This window comes from Amia ocellicauda, chromosome 7, assembly GCF_036373705.1.
Source record: "Amia ocellicauda isolate fAmiCal2 chromosome 7, fAmiCal2.hap1, whole genome shotgun sequence".
Classification (NCBI taxonomy): domain Eukaryota; kingdom Metazoa; phylum Chordata; class Actinopteri; order Amiiformes; family Amiidae; genus Amia; species Amia ocellicauda.
The window spans coordinates 10334802-10349608 of record NC_089856.1 but is presented as its reverse complement, the minus strand read 5'-3'; the positions used below and the strand labels follow the sequence as shown (position 1 = coordinate 10349608).

Below are 14807 nucleotides of genomic sequence, written 5' to 3'. Positions count from 1 at the left end.
GAACTCTACCGGATTCTGCAGCAGTTTTCTCTGCACTCTACAGGAAAACAGAGAAAGGACTCAATCCCATTAGTATTCACTCCTCATAAGCCCCTTGGCCTCTCAATCACAGCCTGGTCAGAGGGGAGAGACAGACAGAGAGAGAGAGAGAGAGAGAGAGAGAGAGAGAGAGAGAGAGAGAAAAACAAAAAAACAAAAAAAAGGCAGTGTTTCAAATTTCTTTCGCAGTTTTGAGGAGCCTGGTGATTGCAGCACCCTCTCGTCCCCTGTTCCTGACACCTTCTTCCTCTCTGTGTATCGCACCACGTGGGAGTCGGCCCTTGGTGACGTGCCGGAGAAGCGCTGAGTGGCTGAAGGGGCTGTGCATATGTAGAACACGTCTTTTTTTTCCCCCAAGCGTCATTCACAAAGAGCGTTTATTTTTCTTCTCCTCATCTGGGTGCAGCTCGGTAGGTTGTGGATTTCTCGGATTTCAGGAGCGGTCTGGGGGGCTGGCTGCCCATGTGGGTCTGGTTGCAACAGTGGCTTATCTTGGGTCCCAGCTGTGTTGTGTTGGATATATTCAGGGTCTGGGGCGTCAGAGAATTAAGCTAATCTTCATCTAGTTACAATATTGTAAAGTCTGAGATTTTTACTTTACAGACACAGATGCAGGGTGGTTATTTGTTACTGAATGGATTGATCCTTATTAAAAGCACATTCACAATTACAGTAATATTTGACGCATATTTTGACAACCCGAACAAAGCCTTCCTACTATTACAGACACTTGTTGCTCCTGGTTCTTCTCTGAGCTGAGTAACCAAATCAGCCTGGCTCCTTTACTGGAGAAAGAGCACGAGCCACTTTTAAAACATCCCTTTAATCTTTGGAGTGGCCATGTGCAAAATAAGCTGCGTTTTTTAATGACCAGTCCACATGCAGTACCTTTTCCGTACAGTAGGGTTTCATGAAGTATCGGAGCCAATTCCCTTTTTTATTGCAAATGTCTTGTTTAAGGAACAAAGTGTGCTGCTGAAAATGTAGCCAGCAGTGTGATTTGCAGAGCATGTGAAAACCTGCACAAGATCTTCAGCAGCGTGAACGGTGGACTGAAAAAAAATTATCAAAGAAAAGAATCTGGTTAAAACAAATAATTAAAGGACCATCGGTAGCCCACGTAAAGGAAAAGCACATCCTCTTCTGGCCTTCGCAGGTTTGATGTCTCATAATTCCTGCTCATTATAGCAGAGGCACATACGGAAACAGGCTGTCGAGCTCACTTAATCAGCTCTCTCTCTGGACCGGAGGGAACAGGCAGGTATTGATTTGAATCATCTGCTTGAGAATGAGCAGCAGTTCATGGGGTGGGGGGGTGATGGAGGGAGGGTGCCTGTGTGTGTGTGTGTTGGTGGAGGGGGGGTGCTGGGGATGGGGGGGGGGTCCTCTCTTGAGAATTGGGATCAGTTTTTCTCCTTCATCTCCCTGCCACTTAATGACATTCAGTTTTAATTATACCTGTGAAAAGGGCAGATCTCGACAAGCTTTAATTGGATGTGTGTGGGGGGGCGGTGAAGGGGGTATTAGCAAATACTACTGGTGGTGGCAACTGTGGAGGAGAGAGGGGTGGGGGTGAAGGAGGCCAGTGTGGATCTGAATTAAACCAGCATCGCGTTTGCAAAATCAATTGGCCAAAGTCCTGCCTTTGCTCTCTAAATCACCCCAATGAAGGGTCTTCAAATTGTTTTGAGGTTTGTGTTTTTAAATGTTACCCTTTGCAAACTAGCTGTGCTTCTAGATGAGTATGTAGTATCCTTTTGATTTTGTTTTGCCTCCAATGCCATACTGGATGGTGCATGTAAACATAAAGCCATTTGGTATGCCTTGCTGCCAAAGGCGCTATATGAAATGAATCGGTTTGACGTCAGCTCTGATCTTGTTTTTAGGTGTCAAAAAACAAACCAAAAAAAAACATGACGGTATGACGCAAGGCCCGGGTGTAGTCTGGTTCGCTCCGAGCCGCGTGTACCTCCCTCGCACTGTAACGGCAGCGTTCCATCATAATTAATCCATCATATTGAGAGCTCTAATGGGAGAACGTGTGAATACAAATATGCTTCACATCGATTCCCTGTCAGAACCTGTTTGTTTGCGTGCATAATTATTACTCACCCCAGATCAGTTAGGGGGGCTGCTGAGCCCATTACAACACCAAAACAACAGGGGGGTTCATTGTAATTGACTTGGTAGCTACCACTACATGTTTGGTAGGGATTATTGGTGGGGGAAGGATTCCACAGGATGATGAATGATAGAATGAGACCTCAAGACAGAACAAAGAAAAAGTCCATATATGGGATAAATTGGAAGACTCAATGAATATGCATGAAATGCTGATTAATATGCAAGTCTAAGAGATTATTTTGGCTACCGAAAAATCAACAGTGTAGATAATGAGTAAATATGGTGTCCCATTGGGTAAAATTCCACCCCTGTGATCTTGTGGATGACTCATAGAAACAAAAGGAAGGTTTGTGATGAATTGACCCATGTTTACCTCCTCCCCTGAACTTGTCAAAGCAAGGAAAGTGAAATGTTATGGGAATCCAGTGTCTGTCTGCTACAGACGTCTCAAGGTTCAGACAGAAAGGCCCTGTATAAGCCAATTGGAATTAGGTGCATAAGTTCAATAAAAGTGCAGCTGGCAATTCTCACATTGGGAAAAGAAAACAAAATGTTGCATTGTGGGTATAATTACATGAGCCTCGTGGGACACGGACATCTTCTCTGCCTTGAAGTTCTGGTCCGTGTCCTGCCCGTTGGGATGTAGGGCAGTGCAGTAGCGTTATGCTCAGTTCATTAACTCTGCCTAACTTGTTGGATTTGGCAGCCCAATCAATGACCCGCGGTGCGTCATCAGCTGTGTTTCGAGCTGGTTGTGTAAGAACTGCCCGGCGCCTCTCTCCATGTGGCATGTGTAGGCTGCAAGGATGGCGCTGCTCATGGCCCATCTGTGACTTCCGTGACAGAGACAGACTGACGGTGGCAAGCGACAGCGGGATCGGAGGTGTGTGTGAGAGAGACAGAGAGAGGAGGCGGGAGGGCGGCAGGAGTGGGATGTACAGTAATTTTCGGCCAGACAAATTCCTCTTGGGCTTTCGACCGCCACCATCAATGCCAGCTCCCCTGCCACGCTGCTCCCTTATTCCCATAAAGTGTGACGTGGTTAGCAAGATGAGGAGAAGAGGGCCTGAGGAGGTGAATGGACTGGGCTCCATGTTGTGGCAGAGGATACAAAACTCGGGCCTAGATTAAATCAGTACTTTAAATCAGAACCACCAACCACAAATTAGAAATATATCCTATTATGTTTGAATTTGTAAGTTGTAGAAAGCAGCTCCTGGCCACAGCGTTTTAGACTGCGAGAAAGCAAATTAAGGGCATGGTAGTCAACTATCCAAGAATGTGTGTGTGCATAGAATTAATATCTATCTGCGTGAGTATTGTATATTGTCATTTATAAATGTGCGTTCGTCTGTGCACAATACATCCACTGTGCTGGCACAACACATAGACCTAATTAAAATAATTAGTTGCAAAAGTGCTTCAGATGTCTATGGCACGGAGGTCAGTATACAGCCGAGGTCGTCAAAAGAGAGAAATTGAAGGGTTAAATGCGGAAAACCTGCAGAAAAAGGGTACATTGTTCAATAACTGGGGCTGAAATCGCACACTGAGCACAGCTCCCATCACTGGACTAGAAGAAAGGCAGGAGAAGGGTTATTCGACTCGGTATATGCAAAGTTAGAGACAGAGGTTTGCGGTTCTGCATGGGGGGGGCGGAGAGAGAAGAGCTGCCACAGACGGGAGGGGGGGCGCGGAGAATAGGTCTCGGATGGTTGAAGAAGCGCAAGAAAACAAATGGTTTGGTGGAACAAATAGAGAGAGAGAATGAATAAAAAGCTTGGTGGAGTCTGAAAAAGAAAAGTCATGTATAAATTGATAACAATGAAAGGGTTAAAAACGGGGGGATGAAGAGAAAAGAGGGGGGGTGAGAGAAGAGGGGTTAGAAAGCAACAGTCTCTCGGAGAAACACCGGGCAGCACACGGAGAAGTGTCCAAGACCAGGGGACGCGGATGAAAGAGGGGCAACGGGTCGTTTTTCAGAAGAGAAAAGGGAGAGAGAGCAGCAATCCTACAGCAGGAGTGACAGACCGAGAGAGGGAGAGCTGTAGTGCTGCCGGAGACGTCTCTAACACCGCCAGCTCTGCACACGCTATCCTGCGGTACACTGGGACCGTGGTCATTATTTTCCCACGCCCGGGTAACACTTTATCGGTTTGTTTTTTTCCCCCCTCAAATAGCTGGGTACCATGCCAGCGAAGTGGGCTCTGCATTAAAGCCCCGGACCTAAGAAAAGAGTACTCGTTATGAAACTGGATTTCTGAAAATGGATATTTTTCCGACTGGATTGCAATATCTAAATACAACTACACGTGTTTCATTGGGAGTTAATACCATTCTCCGCAGACTACAGCAATAGTCTAGTTGCGCTGAAGATATCTCGGTGCGGGCGTACATTGACCAACCTGCAGCATTACATATGGTGGTAGCATGTATATGTCATATTTCTGCTTTTATCGGTGTTTTGTCTATAATTGCTCGTTTTGAAATGACACACACATTTAAATCCATGCTCTGCTTTTAATCTGTCATGTCTGCCGCGTCGTGAAATGTCCAACTTAACCAAATAATTCACATACAGAAACAGAAACGTGCCGATTACAAGCCCGAACCTATTGGGCGTTTTTTTGATTCATTCATCCAAGAATGAATTAGCTTATTACTCAATTTATGTGTATACAGTATTGCTGGAGAGTTTATTGAAATTGTAGATATGCCACAGTCTTATTATTGCAGAAGAGGGATGCAAATTATATAACTATAAAACAATTATATTATTCTATATTAATGCAACATATTGGTTCATTTACTATACAAAATGAATTTTCGTTGACGTCTTTGTAAATCCAATGGTTTATTAAGATAGAGTAGTTTTCTGTTATTATCCGTCTCCTATCAAAAACTACCTGTTGTGCTCAGTGCATATCATCTGTACAGGTAGGCCTTCAGAATTAGGTATACAATCTTATCCTGTTACATGATTAGGTCTTAAATGCTTTTTTGTTTTATGCCTGGTGTCTTTGATTATGGAGTCTGCGCTAAACAGTGCCCGTGTACGTCTAATTAAGCAATTAAATATCTATGCGTGAAGTGGAGAAATCTGTATCCCGCGTAAGATTCAGCAGTAGGGGTGGAATATTTAACCTCTTTTGAAACTGTGTAAACACTGCCCCTGCGCAAGCCTGGACACTTAACTCTCCATCCAAAAGACATCACCTGGTCTAAGCCATCACCTGCTGCCCGGAGTGTCCCCTGAACTGCCCCGCACTTGAGACTCTTGCCCGTCGCCAATTCCTACCAGCGTTTATGCGTTTCCCCTCCGTGGCGAATCCAAGTGCCAAGCGCGCCGTGACGCACCGTTTGGGTTAATGCTGGGAGATGCTGCATGTCATGCAAGGTTGCGCATAGCCTCCAAATATGTGCCAGTCCAGCGCTTTGACTAAAAGCAGACCGGGTTCTCTGATCGAAGCGGGACAGCTGTTCCTCAAACACACCACTTTCCACGGGCTGCGGCACGTCTTTCTCCTCGGCTCGTACCCGCGACGCCTGGCTTGGTTGCTGGCTTTCCTGGCGGCGCTGGCGCTGCTCTTCACTTGGTCCTCCAATCGCGTCCGCTACTTCCTGTCCTCGCCAGTCCACACCAAGGTCCACATGGTGTACGCCAAGCGCCTGGTGTTCCCGGCCGTCACCATCTGCAACCAGAACATCATCCTGCCCCGGCGCATGGAGAAGCCGGACATTTTCAGCGCGGGCCGGTGGCTGGGTCTCCTGGGGAGGAACCTGCAGGTGTCGGCCGGGGCGCGGGAAGCCCTCTCCACGCAGGGCGCCTCCGACCCCCGCTGGTCCCCGCTGTCCCGCATCCTGGATTTCAGCCACTTTCTGCCCCCGCCGCGGGACGCGCAGCCCACCATGAAGCAGCTCCTGGACCGGTTGGGCCACCAGCTGGAGGAAATGTTGCTCTACTGCCGTTTCCAGGGGCAGCTGTGCGGCCCTCGCAATTTCAGCACCGTGAGTTTCAAAAGGGGGTCAATAAGTGCAACCGCCAACATACATCGCTTATATCGACAATCGGCCATGCTTTGACACGTTAGAAAGTTACATCCACTTGACACACATACATTATACCATCTCCGTACTCTAAAGTATTTATACCGCTATGTGAGCGGCATACAAATATGCCCATTTATTTTCCTTGCACGTATTTTGCAGTAAAGGTCATGTTTCGTGAGGAATTCGTCCGCAAGAACATATATTAAATTGCCCTCTTGCGTTTGTTTATTGATGTATTTTTCCAGCAATGTACTGTTTAGGTGGAGAACTTTATTTTCCACCTTCTTCTTAAACCAATTTAAAGGGTGCTTGGAAGGTATCCAACAATTCCGTCCAGACGTGCCTGGATTTGCAGCACACATCCACTCCAATTAAACCAGTCTGCGTTATTTCCGAATCTTTTTATGAATTAGGAATTATAGCTTCCAGTCGGAAAATCAGGAATTACACCTTGGCAAGATTAGGTATTTGCATAATTAAAGTTTTGTCTCAGGTGCTGATTTAAAACATGTAAATGAGGGAACAGTCACTAACTCACTGATTAACATCGGTTATTTATTTATTTATTTACAGGTTAAATTCACAATAACAAATCCACTCACACTTTGAAATGTACTTTGTTCTTTTTTTTTCCAATTATTACATTGATTCAAGGTCATTGTAAGGGGACATTCATGTGACTGACTAACAATTTGTGGAATTGCATGAGCTTCTGCAATTTTGCTTGCTATGGAAGAGTCTCAGCAAATAGTTACAAAAATAAAAAGCAGTTCATTCTCCAATATAAGATTTTGATTTTACACTTTGGCATATATCAGCAGTTTTTGTATAGAGTTATTCTTGCATTAAAGAAAAGCGATTCAACTCCCTCTCTTGCTGCCAACATTTTATTTTGTTTGTTTTCAATCTGGAAACACATTCAAATTGTTATATTAGGCTAATCTTTTATTTTGGTTCCCTTGGTAATGACATCTTTTTCTAATAGAAATCCTCACCTCCCCACTCCCATTATGACTTTGTCAGCGATCTAAAAACGTACAGTGTTTGAAAGGAGTTGCCCACTGTTGATGATTCATTTTCATAACAAAAACCTTTACAGCCCGCTGCCTGCTGAAATGTCAGAGTCATCTCACTTTCTCCTGAAAGCCCACAATTAGGCCTGTTCTAGTAAAGGGGAACCTTCTGCTGATCATATGTGAACAGATCAAGTACATGTTCCACTCAAACACAGTCAAAGCCTGATCAGTCAGCGTGTCACTGTGGAGGACTGAAACAGCACCGATTTAGTGGTGGATGTGGGAAAGGATAGGAAATGTACACACCAAAAAACGCCATCAGACTGTGCAGTCGGTGCTGATTGTCTAGGGTCCTTTTACAGTGGACGTGATACATGCCAGTGAACTGAAAAGCCTCTGCCCCTTATCTGCTGATTTTGGCTTTTCATTGATATCCAGGATGGAAGAGGCTCTGGCAAACATTAAAGAAAGAAAGAAAAGTAAGCAAATACCACTGCAGGGTGGCTTAAACGCACACTAATCATTTCTCCGAGCTGTCCTGAAAATGGCACAGACAGGAGAGCTTCCATTTTAATCTACCTGTAATTGAAGAACTTCAGCTCTCATCAGCCAGTAATTAAACTTTTTGACACGTGGCAAGAAGGCCATTTCAGGGGACGGCCTCAAAGTAATGCTAGTTGACCGAGCTAAGAGCTTCATTGATAACACATCATTTAGCTAAAGTAATGGACTTCACTTCATATTCAATTTCTGTTACATGTAGTGGTACAGTCAGTGTCACAAGATCAAGACCAAGGCACTTTAGTGAGATATTTTATTATGAGGCCGGTCAGTCCTCAAGATCAGTCTGGATTAAATCCAATACTGAAAATAACTTGTGTTTTAGCAGGTGCTTGCTGTGCAGACTGACTTACAGAGACGAGGGAATGAATGAAGCAGCTACTATTGTAAGTCTCAATGCTGCAGGAAATGAGCAGACATCACACTGATGGAAGTTTATGTCCCTGTCAGTATACAGGTGCATCTGGGCAAAGTTAGAATATAAAATAAAAAACGTGGAAAAACAGAATGGTGTTTCTTTTAAAACCTCGCAGATGTCCTTGGCATGTTGATTTATCCAGCCAGGAGAGCTTTACACTGAGATGCTAACCCAGGGAAAGAAAAACCTTCCTAGATGCGCCATATACTGTAAACTGAGGCTTGTACACTGGTTGACATGACAAGAAGTTATGGATCTTTGAGAACCGATTAGAATCTCGGTGCAGGAAATGACTTCGGGTTGTGTGCTTGAGAGAGGGAGATGGAGAGAAAGAGATTGAAAGCAGGGTGGCAGAGTTGGAGCAGTTTTGAAAGTGGGAAAGGTCCACCCCCCCCTCCTAATCTGCCTATCTATACTCACCCTTGGATATTTCCATTGATTGTCCTATTGAGCTGGGCTGGAATCATGAGGGAGCCGCACAGCCATCTGTGTAACTGCTATCGATCTGCGCAAACACACTGCCTCCTATCTCCAGGTCCTATCTCGCCTGCAGGCAAGAGCAGGAGGCTTCTGCTACCATGAAGGAGCATACCCTGCAGGAGGGGTGTTTGTTCAGTGATTGTCCTTTCCAGTGCAAAATACTGTGGTGTGAGCTTGAGGAAATATCTAGAAAGAATGGAGCTGCAACACAAGGTGACAAGTCACAAAAGAGAACCTGCATTTTGGTTAGCACCTGCAAGTGATAGGAAGAACACGGAGACCAATGTAATGACTTCTTGGGAGAACTCCTTGATACCATTTGCATTTCCCCATATTATCTGATTTCCATGTCACATGTCCTGTTATACCCAACGTCGTCCAAAATAAGAGTACAGTCCCCCCCCCAACTACTCGATTTTACCAGTGTTCTGCCTGTTATATGATGTTGGTTTTTGTAAAGGGTGCACAGGTGAGAAGCAGGATGGGTGCAGGGGTATTAAAAGTGTTGCGCCATGTATAAGGTGCAACACTCAAAACCTTCCCCAATATAGTCCTTCCCCTCTCTTTTTACTTCGTACTGGAGTAGGCTCTTAACTGACCATGTTACAATGTAAACAGACTGGATTTGTTTCCCAGGAACTCAGTGTGACTTTTACAGGATTAGTTTAAGGGCAGGCAGGCTAAGGGGACTGCAGTCAATATGCCCCAAAATCCCATTAGTATGGCTGTTCCAGCTTTCCAATCTAAGTTGGAAAAACATATGTGTTTGAGTTGGTGTACCCTGAGCTGGATTGACCGACCTTTCCGAGTGTTTTTTTTTGTTTGGTTTTGTTATAATAAACCCCTCTGGGACCACCTGGCATCGGTGTCAAGAGTCATAGGGCGAGAAGAGTCCAAATGTGATTTTATTGCAGCAGCAGCAGCAGCAGCAGCAGCAGCAGCAGCAGCAGAGAGAGCTAAAGAAATCTGCCACATAAAATCGGAGCGAATGGACATACCCAGATGAGGCAGGTGACAGACACCAATTGAAGTGTCATCTTGTTCTGCTCTTCCAAAGTTGGCGGCTTCAATGATTGATTTCGACTCGAGCAAGCAAGTTAGGCGCTCTGAACATCCAACTGTACTGCCGCGTTAGACTGGGTCAAGGCTGTAACTGTTGCAATCAAACTGTATCCACGGCAACATGCACAAACCATTTCACCTGGTGTGTCTGACGCTGAGAATAAGTGGCACCAGGCTCTGTGAAGGTACCCTGCAGGATATAGATGTGTGCTCTGGAGATGCAATCAACAGGAATGATATGCATCTCTGGGTCTGGAGAGGCCCCCATCCAACAGGTTTCATATGGCGCACTTCCATCCACAGATCTGTTTGATTATTGCTCGGTCTGATTTTATTTATTTTCTCTCTCTCCTTATTTATTTTCTGTAGTCCTCAGCTGCTAATTTGCTCAACGGAGACATTTTGAGATCTCTCCTGAGCAATTTGCAGCCCTCTGGGACAGTAAATGCCACTTTATTTTGAGTTCACTTGACAAATGATTGGATCGCCAACTCACATCTGTTCGCACTTCATTTGAATGTAGGAATAATGCCCAGCTATGAAACCTGCTGGATTGGAACTGGATTGGCACCATAGTTGGGCACCCCTGAATCATACCCTGACTGAATGTCCTACGCTGGCGGGCTTTTAGACCAAAACATCTTCACCATGGAAAAAAGACACCATAGGGGAAGATTTGCTAGGGATATTCAGAATGCTGGAAGTCACTACGCTGAATAAAAAACGCCTGTTGTTCAGAGCAGGAGCAAGGACACACATGGAAATCAAAAGCAGATGAATCCACAGTGAGAAACTGTGAAAAAATAGTTCCTTTACTTATTCCACTGCACTGCCCACTTCCTGGCCAAAGGGCAATAGTTGGAAATCTAAGAGGAGTTGCTTTACTGATTGGCTCAAGGCTCTAGCCCTGTACAATGATGGGGAGGTCCAGTGGTCGAGGTGAAGGGCATGTTATCATGAGGGGTCGCCAGTTCAGACCCCAGTTGTGGCAATTTCTAACTAAGGATGTTCTCTGTTCTTTGAGTGAACTATAGGTGTATATGTGTTGTGAAAAGTGTCTATTATTGGATAAGAGATGTCATCTTGTGCAGTTTGGGCTAGAGAACCACCAAGCAAAGCTCCACTTTGTCTTTGTTGCACTTTGTCCGTGTTTGATGCACAGTGCTTTAGTCTGAGCTATAATTAGTCTTTTAATTTTGAATTACTGATCATACTCTGCATGGGATGACATTGAGAAGAGGTAGCGTCATGTTAGGCAATGCGGCTCTGTGACTGGCCTGTTTTCTCATCTGTAATTTATAATGTAAGACCAAGCTCTTGTTGTGTGCGGCTGGCGCAGCAGTAGCTGTGGAAGTGGAGTTGGCTCAGTAGGCTCTGTGGTCGTTCTGGATAACGTTGTCTTCTCCTTCTGCTTCTCATAACGGTCTCTGTCAGGGATGACAGCTGAATTGTTCCCTGAGTTGATCTGAAAACGTGAAATACAAGTCAGGATTCTAACTTGTGCTTTTTAAGCTAATGACGGTATTATGACGAGTTCCATCACATCAATGCAGCCCATCATGATACACAGACGTATCGGTAGTGGCATTTTGGCTGACTTATTCCCGGTGGAAGCACTCTCTGTCAAATGGATGAAAACTGATGAGACACAGTAGAACAATGGTCCCTTAATAGTGATACTGAAATAGCAAATAGCACTGCAGGGCAGGAGGCAAGCAGCTGGTTAATGTGTTTGTGCAGCAACACGTTTCCAGACCGGGACTTGGCACCCTAACCTCCACAACGGCGACATAAGTTACTTGACACATCAGACCATTCCTCCTAATTAGTTTAATTACAGATCCTTCTTTTTGTTCATGTTGTCTTTTTCATTACTTTACAAACCTCTGACCCCTCTTGCATATCCAGCTCCCTCCTCACTCCTGCCTGTTCATATAATCTAATAGGACAACCTAATAAGATTCTAGTAAATTATGGATACCAAAACTAATACTGAAGAATGGAAACTCAGACACTCATAGAGACAGATAGATAGAGAAAGTGGGAAGTATTAATGCATAAGCAGGTAGCAGTGACATAAAAACTATTATAAAGTATATCCCTCTAGATCCATAATCTTTTTTTTAAGAGATTGATTTGACTTTACTAATAAAGGTAATCACAGCTGCCTGGATGCACTATGATCTAGTGAGGATGTTAGTGCTGGATGGGATTTTCTTGTGGTAACAAAAACTGTTAATAAAGGAGGGCTTATATATCTCAAATGTTATAAACCCAAGAAGATCAATTTCAAAATGTTAAATTAGTGTTATTAATCATACAGCCCAGGCCCAGCCTTCTGCTCTGGAGTGAGAATAGAGTGAGTGACGGGTTTAAGAGGACTAGAGAAGGGAAACAGACCCATTCTGCATAACAGAAGCAATGCCTGGGGCCGGAGACTGTCTAGTCACTGGCATTACCCATTTGTCCTGTTTAGCCAGACATACTATCAGTCCCTGTACAGCAGAATCTTACATAGTGTGGAAACATGTGCAACAATTGCTAATGACCATAACACAATCTTTAAAAAATAATAATCTGTAGACAGACCAGCCAAAAGAACTGTAGATGAGTCAGTCCACTTTTATCTTCTGTAGCGTTTTTTCACCATGCAGCATCTCAAAGGTCTTTACCCTGTTTATGTAACAAGGCACAGTACGTACCGAGCCCAGCTGTGAAGTAAGTCAAGCGGCCGAGCTGTAGGTACAATGGAAACAAATAGAGATTGCATTAAGGTCAACAGCCGTAGATAGCGTCTGATTATCCTCTGCTTTTGTAATACAAATTCCTTCTAGGCGATATCAATAAGTGCATAAGCAATTTGTGGCGGCTGCCTGTTTCAAATGAAAACGATTTTAATTATGATGCATATCCCTTTGCGCATGGGGTGCTCCTCTTGAGTGCAGCTAATCGATAGAATAATTGAATGATTGATGACTGATCTCGTTGTGTTCAGCTGACGATTCTCTTTAATGCGCTCTTGCTTTTGTTGTTTCCCATCTCTCCAGTCCTGGCGATTATAAAGATTGCTATTTGGCATGTAAGGACCACTCTGTGAACTTGTTTATATGTGTAGGCATAAGCAAGTGGGGATTAACAATGTATATCCCATCAACAGCACAGTTTCAACAGCTCTCTCTGTATCTGCCTCCCCCTGCTTTCCCAGACCAAGGTGTCAGCTAATCCAAAAGCACCCATCTATCTCCCTGCTGCCACCCAAGAAATGACACAACTGATTTAAGTTAGAGAACATGACAATTAGAGAGATAGTTTAGCGATGAATTACGAGACCATTCCTTTGTTGGTGATACTGTAAATTGTAAATTTGTAAATTGAAAATGTATGCTATATATGTATATTCAGTTTCTTTGTTGTTTTAAAAGCAACAGAATATGCAGTTTGTGTTCCGTGACCACTATTTGAAATGGATAAATTTCATAGTGCTCTATTTCCCCCTTTTTATTTTATAGTTCATTGCTGATATGTTGGTTTTTTTGTATGTACTGTTTGTCAGCAGTTATGAATTTTTCATGAGTTTCACTCTTCGCAGACTTCTGGCCAAGGCTGGTTTCCGATACACTAAAGCAATGGATTTTCAGATCTTTTTCCTTTTCATCCCAGCGTTTGCAGCATTTTCAGTCTGGCATTGGGAAAAAAACAGCAACAATGTAACCCATTACCTTATTAGTATTAAACGCACAAACCCACTACTGAATTGGCCCGGCCGCGTTGTCTTCAGTAGTGACTTCAGCTGTTCACGAGCAAAAGAAAATAAAATCTAATTGAGTCATTGCTTTGGAGCAACCGAAGTTCTGTTCTGCAAGCAAATGAAGATATTTGCAAGGCTTGCGACTCTGTAAGGGTCATTGAGTCTTTTCTTCTTGTGCGCGTTGGAATAATTAAGAAAGGCAGGCTGTCATTTGGACATTCTCCCAGCAAAAGATCCCCTAGCTGCTGTCTGATATCGCACTTGTCCCATACACTCACTCAAACGCACACACACACAAACATGCACACACACACATCTTCCGTCTCCTCTCTTATAATCGAGAAATAAGGTTTCTGAAGGAGCGTCACTTTTAATTCAACTTAACCATCCGGTGGAGGGTGGGGCGGGGGGGTTGACTGTTGTACAGCTGTGTATTAAAAGAGCCACGTCTCATTTTACTGTGCCTTGACAGCTGGCTTTTAATGGTTACATATAGGGCCCCCTTTATTCTTGGCTCCAGAACACAAGTTATTAATCTTTGCCATTATGATATTAAAGATTATATTCCAGTCCGGTTATTTATTTATTTTTATTTTTTCCTTAATGGAAAGAATAGATTTTACATACAAACGCCCATAAAAAAGATGAATCCGCAAAGCACTTTTACTGCGGCGAAAGGCTAAGAAGACTGCCTTGCATATTAATAATAAAAGTGAATCAATTCATAAACAGGCATGGTGTGAAGCCAGCTCATTTTGCTCTTTATTTATTTTTAACTGGTTAGTGTAAAAAAACTAAAAAAAAAACATTAAAAAAATTACATAACCTTCTGGATACAGGCAGTCATTTAATCAGGGCTGATATATTTTATCTGAAGGGTGTTTGCTTAGTATCCATCTATCAGTCTGGCTGGCTGGCTGGCCGGTTGGTTGGCTGGCTGTCCATCTAATAATCTGCATGATTCTTTATGTATGTATGCATAATATAAACATATATGTAAATGCAATGATCATATCCAGGCAGGGTTCTGGGATTTTCAGTTGTTACTGTGTCTTGGACAGGTCGTAAACACCCCAGTGCTGCTGACTGCACAGCCCTTCATGTTTTTTTTTTCCCCTTCATCATTAACAAGTAAAACCCTGAAGCAGAATCTGCAAGAGGGAGAGGACAGGGGCAGGGAGGGGGTGGGGGTCTATAAAAGCACTGCAAGAATCACCATCTTAAACTGGCAGCAAGAGCTCAGGGATATAATTTAAACCAACAGCTGAAAAAAGAAAGACACACACACACAAAAACTAGAGGACCAAAT

The 14807-nt window shown here is 43.8% G+C and overlaps 1 protein-coding gene across 4 annotated transcripts in view; it reads left to right on the top strand.

The window, feature by feature from the left end:
- asic1b (acid-sensing (proton-gated) ion channel 1b) overlaps positions 1 to 14807 on the top strand; it is a 169425-nt gene that overhangs the window by 134554 nt on the left and 20064 nt on the right. The window contains exon 1 of one of the 4 annotated variants that reach the window (XM_066708315.1): positions 4060 to 6171. The exons of the other annotated variants lie outside the window; for them this stretch is intronic. Within the exon in view, the coding sequence (XP_066564412.1) occupies positions 5581 to 6171 (591 nt within the window). The 5' untranslated portion in view covers positions 4060 to 5580. Of the gene's footprint in view, positions 1 to 4059; positions 6172 to 14807 lie in introns of those variants that run through there. 4 annotated transcript variants of the gene reach the window in all.